Genomic DNA, 15123 nt, shown 5'->3' with positions numbered 1-15123 from the left:
ACACAAATCATAAAAGCTAAATTCCACAAGTTTCTAACTATTGGCAAGTGTAATTCTTCTGACAAATACTTATTTTATGAATAATTACTCCAAAAGCCCCTTAACTCAAGAATGCTGAATGCACATTAACTGATAATTTGGTTCAATGACTCCAGTGGAGTGCTTTATCTGTAAAATTCAAGAGCTGCTCACTAAAATATAATTTATTAAAGCAAAATTATTTTAATGGAAATGAAGCACCAAGGCTGTGCCACAAAAACAGGATCACTAAATATACTTATTACACCAGTAACTTCAAAAACAGTACCGAACACATCATGTTGTTTAACTCAAATTAAAAGGCAGCAAAAGTTAAACTCAATTAATACTTAAGTTAGGCCTCACGACTCTTCAAGCAAGAGTATAAATTTCTGTAACAAAGCAGCAGACATCACTAATTGAGGGCAACAAAGAAATCTGATTTGTATGCAATTCCATCAAAATTTGAATCCAATTCCATCAAAATTAGAGAAAAGACAAGTTTTGAGAAAATACCATCATGACCAAATATCTATTTTAAGTATAATTCAATTTCATAAGGTGAAAAAGTTCAGTCCCATATACTCTTCTACAGAATCCATTTTAGAGGTGCTGGAAGCCAAACTTCTCACCAGAAACTTTACCTTAAAAAGCAAACTGTATCTAGTATGGATACTAGTTTGGAAAAATCAGAGCATGACAAAAAATTTTAAATTCTTTCAAAAGGATAAAACCTTTATGATGTTCTTTCTTTCACATTTTACAAATGAGATTTCTGGCTAAGAGCAAATGTCTGACCTAGCTCCAGAAAAAAACTACCAACCTTAGTTCAAATTAACTGCCCCTCACCTTCCCTCCCGCCTCCCTACCCCCACCCTCACCCCCCCACACACACACAAAGACATTTAAGCAAGGGGTACTGAAGACTTGGCATGTTGAAACATTTTTTAACCATACTTCCTTAAAACAGACCATTTGATTATTTATGCTCACAAGTATTTGAAAATAGTTCTAATTCTTAATAGCTATGTAATCTAAATCTAAGATTTGTGTACAACATCTATACAATGGGATAATATTGGTCTTATGGCAGAGGAATTGTGTTCAAGTGAGTTAACTTCCAAGTATTTATAATCTTATGGTAACAGAGGTAATATATGTAAATATGAAAACAGAGTCAGATATGTGACTATGCAGTCCAAATCCACACAGACTAGTACTTCCTTTACCTGTTTAATTTGTTCAGCATGATTTGGAGCAAACCAAATACAGTTGACCCTTGAACAACACAGGTTTGAACTGCACAGGTCCACTTATACGTGGATTTTTAAAAATAAATATCGTATTTTCTCTTCCTTATGGTTTTCTTAATATTTTTTTCTCTACCTTACTTTAAGGACAGAGTATACAATACTTAAATAACATACAAAACATGTGTTTATAGACTATTTATCAGTAAGGAGTCCAGTCAACAGTAGGCTGTTAGTTAAGTGTTGGAGTCAAAAGTAGTACGAAGATTACAGTTCCTAACCACCGCATTTTTCAAGGGTCAACTATATATAGAACACAGATGGTTCAAATAAATAAGTCACATGAAAGCACTAAAAGTTCATGCATTTATGTATACAGAAATCTGCTCTCAGAGACCGAAGTGCTCTTAAATCAAACAAAATCTTAACCAGCTCAGTAACCAATTTCCAATTGCCTGAGAGATTGTAAATGGGCAAGATTTAAAAATATATAAAAAAAAAAAAGGAAAGGGAGATGGAGGAAGAGCTTTCTGACAAAGTACAACTTGTAACAGGAGACAACCAAGTATAAAAAGCAAGCATGCATACAAAAACTCAAAGACAGCAAACTGTCTGGGTTCACGCAGCGTAGGGACCAAACTCCCAGTCTCTGAGTCACTTTTACTGCACTATTAAAATGTATATAATTAATAACCACCTAAGTCTTCCACAAAAGCTCAAATAATGTACAGTGGTCTCTATTTAAGGAAAAATGTACAATACATCTGAACGTAATTTTGTTGGCAATTCAAAGTTTAGTTTTGAAGCTTAGAGTTCAACTTTGGTTATTAATGAAATGGGCGGAGTATCTACATTGTTTATACACAAATGCATTTGTTTAAATATAGCTAAAAGTGATCAATTGCTAACAAGTATTTATGCTGGTTAAATGTCCTTTACTCAGCCACATTTAAGCAAATTTGAAGTGGAAATACAAAATACAATGTTTAATACAAATAACCTGCCATTAGGAATCTGTTTATAAAACAAACTCATCCAAGAAATTGAAAACAGAATCCCAACTCAGTTTGTTTTAAAAACCGGAACTGGTATTCAGTTTCTCAAATCCCTATCAGAGCACAAAACCAAGTAGTATTTCTAAATTTAGACTCTATTTTGTTGCTATTCCAAAAAACGTGATCCCCTGTATCACACTGCCACTATCATGCTTAAGATGCTCAAATGCCTTCACAAGACACTTTGAATTCTTAATGGAATAGTGACTAACTTTCCCTCAAATTTAAAGATTATCAGTTTCCAATAAACTATAAAAATGTGCCCCAAATGAATTAAAACCTATTTAAAAACTCCTAAGAACACTTAGTTATTACTTAATAACTATTTACCACTCCCCAAAAAATATTTCTGTAAATAGGTTTCCTGGCCATTTCATCACATTAAGATTTTATCTGGGTAGATTATAGCTCACTGAAAAACCTAATTCTCTCAGACAAAAATCTTTGAAGTTCCATCTTTACTTCAGGTTCAATAGGTACAGTGCAGTTTTTAAAGTTTCCAAAACATTTTAATGCGAAATTATTGTATACATGTTTTCTCCTTGGAATTACAAATTATTAATAACATCTTAGACAACATTTTGGTTTTCCTAATACCTTTCCATGTTTCCTAGCGAATGGGAACACCTGAAATAAGTATTCACATTTCCTATATCAATGATTTATTTTACTGTTACTTGTCAATTTGAGTACCTTCAAGAAAATACACGAAAAATATTTTCTTAAAACTATTTAAAACTTCACAAAATAATGTTACCCCTTTTCACAAGGAACACTGATCTCTTCTAGAAGATGACTTGTCTGCTTTTTAAGACAAAGGCCTTCCATGGTTCCCTCCCTTCCAGGAATGGCAGGCAGGTACATTACATACGATTTAAAATCCTATATATAACAAATACTTGCAAGATAGTCTTCAAATAAGATTTAACCAATTTGGAATCAGGGAAAACTAGAATTTTCCATTTAGTTGTACAGTCAATCTTTGGGGTAATTTATATATTAAAAGAAAAATTCAAATCTGTGAATACCTCTGAAGTCTAATAAAAATTACTCAAAACGTAGAGGGAAATTAGGGGGAAATACAATTTGATATAAATAAAATTAGCCCATTGTTGTCATGTTTTCAAATCTTTTATCCCAGGACTCAGTTGAAATTTTAATTTTCCTGATATAATTTCTTCTATTTGTTGCTACATCTTCATATAATTATATTTAAAGTCATTTGTGATAACCTAAAATCATTTGTTTCAAGAGTAAAGATAGTAATCTATAATCTTTTAATGTCAACTGAAGAGCTTATAGATACTATTTGGCACAGACTGAAAGATAGCTTAGAAGTTTTAAAAGAAAAAGATTAAGCAAGTCTTAAAAGAAAATCTTCAAAGTTCTAGTAATTCAAATGTATTCAAATGGATAATACTATCGAGGTTTGTTGAATTTCAACAATAATCTTTCTTAAAAGTGTCTTGTGAAGAAAGACACGAGTACTTTCAAGAATTTCATTCTATCTACCTTACTCCTGTAAGCAAGTGAGATAGGAAAAAGAATGAATCAAGCTTCATCTTTGATTCTCAGGGATTAAGAGATGCTGATCCTTTTCTACAGAACCAATGTACTATTCTCTGTACAATTATAGTTTTTTAAATATCAGAATATGTTTATCAAATGTTCAAGAGTACTTCCTCAACATTGGTTTAAATAAAAGACAAATCATCTGCCAAATGGAAAAGCACAACTAATGGGGAATAAGTAATAAACATGAGCATTCAATGTTACGCTATTTAAATTTTTACTGAAGGTAGTGCTCCCAGAACACAACAATTAAGCTGGCTCCATTATTGCTTTTTCATGCAAAAGATACAGAAACAAAACACAGAGACATCATGAAGGTCATCATTCTTGTTTTTAATTGGGGAAATAGCATAAAGCAATCTTGCTTAGATTATTACAAAACACAATCCACAAGATCAAATGGTCAGGAATGTTTTGAGCATTAAAGAAAAAAAATTTTTTAAGTGGGACTTTGGAAAGTTTTCAGCTCAGGGCAAATAAAAGTGCAAGTCCATTGTTTTAAAAGTAAGATTTATTGTAACTTACAATTTTCATCAAAACCAACACAAGCAGGCTTTTAACCTGTACTAAGGTATTAAACCATCAAAACCATTAGTGAAAAGTATTACACCCACTTAGATTCCAAAAAAATTGTAGAAATATCTGAAGGGGCTTCATTAACAGAGGGAAATTTTAGGCCAATCATGTGCTGTAACTATTGAAAACATTTGACTATATGTGACATGAGCTTTGCCTGTTATAGTTAATCTTAATGATGTTTCCAGAACTAGCTGAAAATACTTTCTTAACTACAAATTTTACAGTTCATTCCATGCCAAGGTGTACAGAGTCTGAGATTTGGTGATGAATACCATATGCCTAGAAAATTAATGCTGCTACAAATGGAGTAGGAGTTCAGTTTCAGAGGACAGCAAAATTGTAGGGGTTATACTTTTGCTTGACAAGTAAAAATAGGGGTTTAACTAAAAACAGTACACCCTTTGTGACAGAAGGAAACTTCTATAGAAGATGTTTAAAGGAAAATTCAAAACTGCATTAGTCTAGCAAGAAGAGATTTCACATATGCAACCATTACTTAAGAGAGCAACATGTCCGACATGCCTTAAAATACATACTTGTACTTTTGAAAGAAGTTTGGAGCTTCAAAAAGTTTGGACCACTCTCCCTTACTCAGCAAAATTTCATCTGTGATAGCAAGACCTAAATTAAAAACATATTAAAATGTTTGCATGGTTTGGTCTAACAATCTAGAGTTTTAAAGATCTTAAACATACCACATGCGTTCACTATGATCCTACAATAAATTTAATAAATAGCAATTTCAGTCTATGACGTTAGAGCACAAAGATTCTTACATATATACATACTTTTCAAAAAAACTGGGGTAGTTTTTGAGAGCCAGGTTTCTGGTAAATCACCATTACTCTTAAATGCCATGCCCATAGACTGACTCTCTCCAACAATTAAGCACTGTAGTTACTCAAGAAAAGTTTCCCATCAGCTTTGTTTCTTGTCTTTCTAAAAACAAGCTTCCTGCTGTTTCTAAAAGAATAGCAATGTGTTCTCATGAAGAGCCTGTTTAGACCACAGAAAAGAACTTTACACTTCTGAGTTTGAAGTTGGTAGTCGGACAGCTGATTCTACTTCCTAGACTGGTGTCAGTCAAGTCAAACCACCCCGTTCCAGTAACCTCCCTCAGACCATTTGCCAATAGCTAGCTGTACCTTCAAATTAACAGTGCTATTGGAAGTCATGAAAGTTTAGAGGGTCTTCCAAATCAGTGGGCAGTTTGACCACAATCCTGATCAAAGCGCTTTCCAATATAGCCTGCTAAAAAAGCATCTCACGTCACCCAATGGAAACAAACTACGACACTTTAAATTTTGACATGGCAATTGTATGGCACTAAACCAGTCCTTAAAAGCTGTGCTAAGGATACAGCTTTAAATATTGGTTAATCTTCCAATACATAATCAAAAATGAACTGCCTAAAAGGAATTAAGCTAAGTCTTTCAAGTTAATTCTAATATATATTGTAACCAATAAACAAAAACATCAAAATTCACCTCAGTGCTTTCTTGAATTTAGATTGCATACCCAACTACTGAGTCTACAATGGTACGTAAATCCTTTGTGTATAAAGGAGAGCATAAGGATAACCACTTACCTTGTTTAAACTCCTCAACCATGACCATCCGTGTTGAAACGGACACATTGTACGTGGAGTTCTGTTGTGGGTATGCTGGTGTAATTATAGGCATAAGATGGTACCTATCACTGGGGTTTACCTACATACAACAACAGCCAATCAGTTTCTTCAAGTACATATGCAACAGATACTTGGACTTTTTACCCCTTGTTAAACTGAACCAACGATTAAATTTCATTTCATTCACAGCTGGAGTTGAGAAAGAAAAACCATGTAAGGAGACACTGTTTTTATGGGAATTCTTTATAGAATCAGGATTTGGTCTAAACTAAGTTTGTTTCAATCATTTGGGCATGACTATTTTGGCGACCTTACTAGAAACAGTGTGCCTGTTGAGCAAAAAAGGTTCTACTTGGGCATCTATGGATGTTTAGTTTTTCCTTTTTCAACAACAGAAATGGGGATGCATACACAATTACACTTTTGAGAAATGTTATACTACAATATTCTGTGTAAAATGAACTTTAAACAAGATGGAAACTTGTTTTTTAACATACCCTCAACTTATAAAGCATACAAGCTTATTAACACATGGCGGAACTACATTATCTATGTTGGTATTATTTTAAAAGGTAATGATTTAGTAACTGTTCACCTTAATTCATATACTAAGAATAAGTGGTATATTTCCCTGGAGAAAATTGTAAACTCACATCCCTCCAAAATTAAATGCTTTGAGGTTTGGAAAACTTGAAAAGACATAACTTGATATAATTAACAGAACTTCAAACTGACAATGTTTATGATACTGTATTAAGATAGCAAAACAATATAGAAATATAAAATATTTATAACCCTATGAAGCCTTCCACAGACCTAAATTTTTTACCAATTAATAAAGTGCATGTTGTCAACATTTGAGTAAGCAGTAAAGGCCGTAACTTCCCAAAAGGCAGAATGGAAGCTCTTCATTGGCCCAACCATGTTTTGTAATCTGAAATACCCAAAGCAATTTTTATAATTACATCATACTAATTAGTATCTGCCCCAGGTAAACATTAAGCAACGGTTTTCCTATAACAACCCAATTTTAACAGAATATTTAGATCAAATAAAAAAATACAGGAATTTTTAGGATCCTTTTATTTTTTTTAAGCACAAATGCCCACACAACTTGGACTTACACAAGGTAGTTCTATATAAATTAAAATGTTAGTGAACTTGGTATTATAAACTATGCACAATTAAATGTAGTTTACAGGGTACATAATTATGCTTCTCACATCAGAGGACAATTATAGTTGAGGTTATCTAAAAGAAAGTGTAATACGAACATGTCCACTCATACGTTAAAAGGATGGGAAGTCTCCCTGAAGTTTACGCAGATGACTTTTACTTGTTATTGCACAGTGTGAATTTGTAGGGGAAAAAATAATACACTAACCCTTGGGTCCCATACAGGCAAATTAAGATTGCATTCTTCAGGCTGTTTCAATAGCACTGGATTTGGCCATTCCCTGTTTAAAAAGATTGTAGCACTTGATAAGACTATTGGATATTACCATCTGAACGTATTTTGTTAAACATACAGCATTTGTGAACGTGATCCTTCTTCATTCATTTTGCCCTTTGGGTATATATCATCTTTTATTCCCATCGATGTTAAGACTACTTGAAATACCTTTCTTCTATGAAATTAACTTAAACCGTTTGGTAGCTTTCTCAGACTGAAGTCAAACATCTCTGCCTCTCAAAGAACTGATAAAGCACTATTTCAATTAAAAAGTATTATCCCAAGACATCTCATGTGTTCACCTGAACCCTAAATGTGAGAAATCCCTCTTGAAAGACAAAAATCCTGTCTTTGTACTAGCTCCAGCCAAAAAAACTGAGAATGAAAAAACTAACTCATTACAGGCAAAGAAGTATGAATAATTATAAAAAAACTGACTAGGAAAATTTTTCTCCATCTCTTGACTTAAGGGTTATGAGTATGTGTTACAAAACTTTGTGACGTGAACACAGTTTCAAGATGCACCCTATAGGTTAGCTATTTCAGTCCTTTATGGAAGAGATTAAAAACTGGAAAACATTTACCATCCTTAATATCAAGGTTAACTTCTTAAAAATATCATTTGCTATGGATGTGTAGCACTAAGAGAAATTCTAACATTCTTTAGTCACTCTCATCAAACCTGTGTTATATACAATTAAATGCTAGCAAATCTGTAAATAACAGAATGTGTATTAAAAGGTGTGGCACATTCTACATTATAAACTCTATCCAAAAACTCTGATTTTATAAAATAGGCAGAAAAGATTCATTTTTCAGAGGAGGAGTTGGCAGAGGGGTTGGCAGAAATTGTGTAGGGAAGACAAATCTCTAAAATCAATTTCATTAAAACCAAGAACCCTAAGCTTTTGGGCCAAAGCAACTAATTTAAAATGGCAATAACCTCTTATCTTACTTTTCTTAAAAGAAATAATGGTTGACAAATGTGAACATGATAAATAAAACGAGGGAGCTTTAAAAAAATCCCTCTACGGTTAATGACTAATCTCAAAGGGATGATCAATTGCCTTTATTCAAGCACTTTCAGTTATTCCTAAAAGCTTGCTATATACATCTTAATATTTTACCAAAGATAAATGGGCGGCTGAAAGCAAAAAACAAATCGCAAGAATCTAATAGCCTATAGATTTAGAAGAATTCAAAGGGTAAAAGGTTGTATATATAAATTTATCCAAAGTGATATCCGAACCTATTAATTCATTGGATTTTAGCAGACATTACAGCTAAAATTCAGAGTTTATTTAGAGGGTAAATTTACACATGGAAGTACAAATAGCAACTGTCTTACTATCTATCCTGGGGAGGCTAGGGGAAAAGGAATGAAATTAAGTTTGCCATTTTATATACAATATGATCTCCCCCCAAGACTACCTAAATGGTTACATCATGAATTAAAATTTGAATCTGAAACCAGCTGCAGAAATGTCATAGAAATAAGACTAAACTTCAGTGTCTACAATCAATTTTATTTTAATATAATCTAAACACATACCATTTAGAAAATACCAAGAAAAATTTATGTACAAGAGTTGATGCTATTGCATTTGGATAAAGCTGGCAAGTTCTGGCTACTAGCATAGCCCAGGAAACACCACCGAGGAAACCTAATATATTGGAATAGATGTTGTGGCCTGTTGATAAGGGAAAAGCAAAAACAGAAGTTAGTGTTGAACAACAGTTTAAATATTTTTAATAAGCTAGCCAACAAATTCTGAACTCACGTTTGGCCCACAGTTTGATAGCTCTCAGAGTTAACCTGAAGTTGTCAATGTTTGGTACTAGGTGTAAAATTTCATCGGTTACCCTGCAACCTGATTAACAGGAGTAAAAAAACAGAACATTAAATCATCAAAAATTTAATGCTAATGCTTCTTTTAAATTTACTGAGATCGATGTCAAATAAATAAAAACTTATTTGGTAGAATCAGTAATGTTAATTCAATAAAGAGGCAAATAAAAAACCTAAAACTTTCATTTCCTATTACAAGCACTGTCTTAACCCAAAGAATCTGAACTGGAATCTGCCTAATCTCAAACTTTCAACCCATAATTAGAATTTCTCCCAGTCCGGATATACTGAGTTTGATCCACTTAAATTTCCAAAAATTGTTCTTCAAGACCATGGTACCAAGCAATGCTAATACAAAAGTGTCCAACAGCAATCCTTTTAAACACAATAGTTGATAACATTACAAAGGATTTACAAAGGATATTAGGATCAAAATTAATTAGGATCATGCAGTGAAACATAAATCATTAGCAACAGAGTACCAATGTCACAATTTTTAAATTTAAATGTCCCAGTAAATAGACAAAAAAAAGTGCAAGATACCAATGAGTAAAATAAATTACCTACAGTCTAACTATTAAGTAAAGCACATTTTATTTGACTGACTATGGATAAACAATATGGCTATAAGAAGCTTCATTACAAAACTTGAGTTTAAAACTATTTCATATTTGACAAAAACTGCCATTACGCAAAAGGAAACACATTTTAACATACCGTTAAGACTTCTTATGCATCTTATATCTAAATTTTTAAGCAGACTGTCATCTCGTAAGTCCAAGTCTTCTGGAATAGTCTGCAGTGCTAATCTTGCAAATAAAATATCAATCTAAAACAAAAACAAAACTTAACATTCCATATCTGTTGGGCTATTTTTAAGGCATTTCTTCAAAAACAAAACACTTCATACTCCTTAAAGCCGGCATCTTCTCATCAATTATGAACATGAAAATGCCTGCAGCAACCCAAACACTATTAATTGATACCATGGGTATTCTAATCAGATAATGTTAAAACATGGTAATCTGAAACAGAACTTATATAAATACCTACTTGTCATTTTTACAACACTAACTTTGATTTACTAAGTTTATTAAATGCATACTGGATTTACTAAGTTTGCTAAATTCATAAACTGGATTACTTAAAATTAACTGTTCAATTCTCCATCTATATAAACTGTGAATTGATTACATACTAAAAGATACCCAAATATAAGGCCAATATCCTTATATTCAGCCCAAATACACCTGTCAGTTAAAAAAGGAGCTCCTTATATTTAAGAACTTATATATCTATAATATTATGGCATGTTCCTCCAGCTTAGTTTTGACTAAGAAAACAAAAACAAACACTGGCTAACTCTGAAGACTTATGGGGGAGGGTGTCAAAAAAATGTACACAAGTGGACACTTTGGTCAACTTTGCTCAAGCAGTAGTTTGCCGTAATCAAAAGTGTCTTGACGCTGAGCACCTCTTGTAATTGCAGAAGTCAAATGTGACTTGTAGTCATCTTTTGTTATCGTTATATATTATTACAATTTTAATAGTTTTCTGTTCTTAAAACATGTATACTTTTTTTTTTTGGCATCTTCTGTAAAATACAAGTGACAACTGTTTTTCCTTTTTTCAAGGAAAGGTAGGAGTGCAAAGACACTTAGCACAGATTTGGTAATTACTCCCGAGGGTATGATTTCATGCTTCCAAAACTTTGAATGCTGCTATAAATGAGCCTTTTATAAGATCTCTTTAAAAACAAGTATTTTAAGAGCTTATTGTAAAAAATGATTCACATGTACCTACAGGATAGACAAAACTATACATGCATACAAATATAAATATTAGGTTGGTGCCAAAGTAATACGGTTTAAAAGGTTAAAAATAATGGCAAAAACCGCAATTACTTTTGCACCAACCTAATACCTGCGGTGTAGCATAAGTTTTCCAATGAAACTGATTTCAAAGCCCCAATTTAGACAGAAATAAAGATTATATGCTCACAAAAACAGGTAACTCAAAAAGCAACTCAGTACACAGATATTTGAAAAAAGGATAAAATTACTTCACAAAATGTTGTAATGGAAAGACATTCCCTAATATTATTTTCTATACAATGTATGGATAAAAAACTACCACATTAAACATTTCAAGTAACCATTTGGCTTTCATCTCCCTCCTGAAAAGTTTACACAACTGGGTTGAGTGTCCTGAAAAAAAAAAAATCTCCCTTTTGTTGGTAATGTTATTTTTGGGAAAACGGAACATCACCTTACATTACAGATTGTTTTATATTTATTTAAACATTGGCAGTAAATTAAAACTACCTGAACTTGATAATCCTTTACTAATACTTTATGTCTATTTATTAAGGTTAGTCATTTGACTTTTTATAGCAGATTGAGTTGGGCATCTTATGTAGACATTACAGAAACCACCTTTTTTGCAAAACAATGGAGTATTATTCTTCAAGTTTACGAATTTTTATAATCTTCACTATTACTATCAGTGCTTCCAGCACCACCATTTATGGCAGAAGTAACACAATAACTAAAATTGCTTCACTGTCAGCTTTGTTCAAATTACTTTCAATACACATGGTGAAAGCGGCAAAGAGAAATGCATATTATCTCGGGAATTTGAGCTCATGTATCTTCTCCCATCAGAAAATATTTCCTCAGACATAATATCAGGTCACAATTTTTTATCAGCTTCTTAAATATTTAATTTAAATGAAGTCAAGGAGAAGTTCTATTTGTAAAAATATATTGTGTTATCCTAGTAAGACTAGAATTATACAAAATTTGCATGTGGATAAACTACCAAGTAAACTGTTTTGTAGCAGCATTTTATTGTCAATGTTTCATTAGTTTGATTATTTTAGCTCCTAATTTCACTACACTCCTTTAAAAGACTAAAAATGGTACTCTACAAAGAATAGGCAGTATTTCCATTAAAAAGTTAATTCTTATTAATATCACACCAACTCACTAATTATAAAACTTTAAAATAAATCATGTTTTTAACTTACATTGATCAAATACACATAGCAAAACCGTCTATTTGAACTACGCCTTACCTCTATCCCATCAAAACAAAGTTTGATAACTGGCACAAATGCCTCTTCAACAGCCTATAAGAAAATCAAACAAGTTCAGTGTCTCTGAAACTACACATTACACCTATTCTAGTTTTAGTACTTTTAAATGAATGCAATACTTGAAATTATTAAAAGGTAATTTAGCGTAATGCCTGACACAGACTAGATTCTCAGCAACCAGCTTTAACGCAGTAGGCTCTTGAATCAGACAAACCTAAGATCAAATCCTTGATTTCTGACACTTGGATATGAGATAGTGGCTAAACTGCATAATATTTTGTTCGCCTCATTTCCTACTCTGTACACGAGATTAGATTTATAATTTCAGGCTTGTAAAGAACAATATGCAAGCATACATTAAAAGCACTTAAAAGGGTTTGGCAAATTTCAAGAGTTCAATAAATGACAGCCATAAAATTCACTCAATTATCTAATTTTTATAACTCCTTCCCTTTCACCCCAAACATTTACGCACTCTTAAATCTTTTACTTCTTCCTGTAATTTCAACTTATCATAGAAGGAGGTGAAAAAGTCACTGCGATCAACATGTCTTGGTGCAACACACAAGGCATCAATATCAGCACCTAGAAAAACAAACAAACAAAAAACGAGCCCATCAACCATTAATTACTATTATTAGAACATTATTTTATATCTTATTGCAGCATTTGTGCTTGAGAATTGGTTAACATTATCTGTTAAGTATCTAAAAATGCACCCCTCCCCTTAAAAAAACACACCAGTCAGTATAGGAATAGTATGATCCTAATTAATGGGATATATCTTTTTTCCTGCAGCATCCTCTAGTTGCAGTGGCCCAGGTGACATGGAAGTCAAAGAAAGGTGACTCAGATAGGACTTTTATGGTGGAGAGGGAATTACTTAAGAACAGACCTAACATCCTGATGTCATTTAGTCACAGCCGTGCCCATTAGTGAAACAAAGAAATAGTTTCCTTCTATACATGACGTGACTTATAGGTGCTTATAGGCTCCTATCTGGCCCCTATATGGGACCTACAGATCCAATGAGGCAGACCATGGTAAGATATTTGTTATTAATTTAGTGCTTGATAGGTAGGAGGCCAGCACTGAGCACATAGGAAAACACAACAAAGATCATTAAAATCAGTAACTGGGACCATAAAAAGGAGAGAGCAACAGGGAATCAGGTCAATACAGACATTTCCCTAAGACTCAAGAGCTAGGAAGGCTGTGCACTTAGCATATTCATGAAGCAGACGAGCAAACAGTACACTACTATTGGCACATAGTGGGAGATGGGGAGAAGGAAGGGCGCCTGAACAAAGAACACGTATATACTGACAGAAATTTTTAACATAGAGGCCAGTGGTTAACGGTTGAAAAGTACAGCCTCAGAATCCCCAAGTTAGAATCCTAGTTCTGCCAAAAGGTGGCAGGGAGATATTGTTCATGCTTTACTGCTTCTTTAAGTCTCAGACTCCTATATATTACATGAGAATAGAATGAGAAATAAATAAGACAATGAATATCAAAAACGTATTAGCTCCATGCTCAGTCAAAAGAAAAAGCTCAATAAACATTCTGCCATGATAACATTTTTGTGTATTTATTTGCACAGAGAAAAAAAATTACAAGTGTAAATAAGAAAATATTGATAGTAATTGTCAATGGGTTCAGCTACGCACTTTTTTGGTTTACTTTTTCCTTTACTGTATTTTACAACTATAATAAAAGCATGGGGGGGGAATCCATAGGTTTTTGGTGTTTTTTTTAAGTTTAAATCATTTGTGTTCTGATTTCCACAGTGAGATATTCTTCAGGTAGAGGAAATGACATAGAGAGGTGCACTGTTCAAAAGAATTCTCCAATGGGAAAAATGTTCTATATTTGCAATTTTCAATGTGGTAGCCACTAGCTTATGTGGCTACAGACATTTAAAATGTGGCTACTTATACTGAGGACCTGAATTTTACATTTTACTTAATATTGCATTGGACAGCACAGGTATAGAAGGCATGTTATTTCTTTCTTCTTACCCAATTAAGGCTCCTTGAAGTACTCTCTTTAACGCAAACTTAAGCTGTATGATACACCACAAGTAACTGAGATGGATATGCTATTACAATTTTTAAGAAATAAAAACGTGGGCGACTGTTTGGTTCAGTCGTTAGAGCGCAGTGATCATAACACCAAGGTCGCCTGTTCGATTCCCACATGGGCCAGTGAGAAACAACAGCTCGAGCTTGGAGCTGAGCCACCAGTAGGCGGCCGGTTGCTCAGTGGTTAGAGCTCAATGCTTATAATACCAAGGCCACCGGTCAATTTCCACTTGGGCCAGTGAGCTGCGCCCTCCACAACTAGAGTGAAAACAATCACTTGACTTGGAGCTGAGCTGCACCCCTCCAGAACTAGACTGTAAAGGACGATCTGACATGGAGCTGATGGGTCCTGGAAAAACATATTGTTCCCCAATATTCTCCCCCTCCAGAAAAAAAAACCTTAAAGAAAGTATTCCTTCCCAAAATAATGAAAACAATATTTACCCTTTGTGTGTACTCCTAATCTGTAAGATCCAAATGTAAAAATTTTTCCGCCAACATTTTCAATTACAGATTGTGGAAGATTCTGTTGAAAC

The 15123-nt window shown here is 33.3% G+C and overlaps 1 protein-coding gene across 4 annotated transcripts in view; it reads right to left on the bottom strand.

The window, feature by feature from the left end:
- PAPOLA (poly(A) polymerase alpha) overlaps positions 1-15123 on the bottom strand; it is a 61815-nt gene that overhangs the window by 23662 nt on the left and 23030 nt on the right. For all 4 annotated transcript variants that reach the window (XM_074326966.1, XM_074326967.1, XM_088797474.1 and 1 more), the window contains exons 4-12: positions 15032-15113; positions 12979-13088; positions 12483-12536; positions 10124-10235; positions 9339-9428; positions 9110-9248; positions 7489-7561; positions 6063-6183; positions 5011-5095 (exon numbers count right to left, since the gene is read on the bottom strand). In XM_074326966.1, the coding sequence (XP_074183067.1) occupies positions 5011-5095; positions 6063-6183; positions 7489-7561; positions 9110-9248; positions 9339-9428; positions 10124-10235; positions 12483-12536; positions 12979-13088; positions 15032-15113 (866 nt within the window). The remainder of the gene's footprint in view (positions 1-5010; positions 5096-6062; positions 6184-7488; positions 7562-9109; positions 9249-9338; positions 9429-10123; positions 10236-12482; positions 12537-12978; positions 13089-15031; positions 15114-15123) is intronic.

This window comes from Rhinolophus sinicus, chromosome 3 (genome assembly GCF_057876585.1).
Source record: "Rhinolophus sinicus isolate RSI-liver-muscle chromosome 3, RSI-T2T, whole genome shotgun sequence".
Taxonomy (NCBI): Eukaryota; Metazoa; Chordata; class Mammalia; order Chiroptera; family Rhinolophidae; genus Rhinolophus; species Rhinolophus sinicus.
Note: the sequence above shows the minus strand (reverse complement) of the source record. Positions and strands in the feature narration are given on the sequence as shown.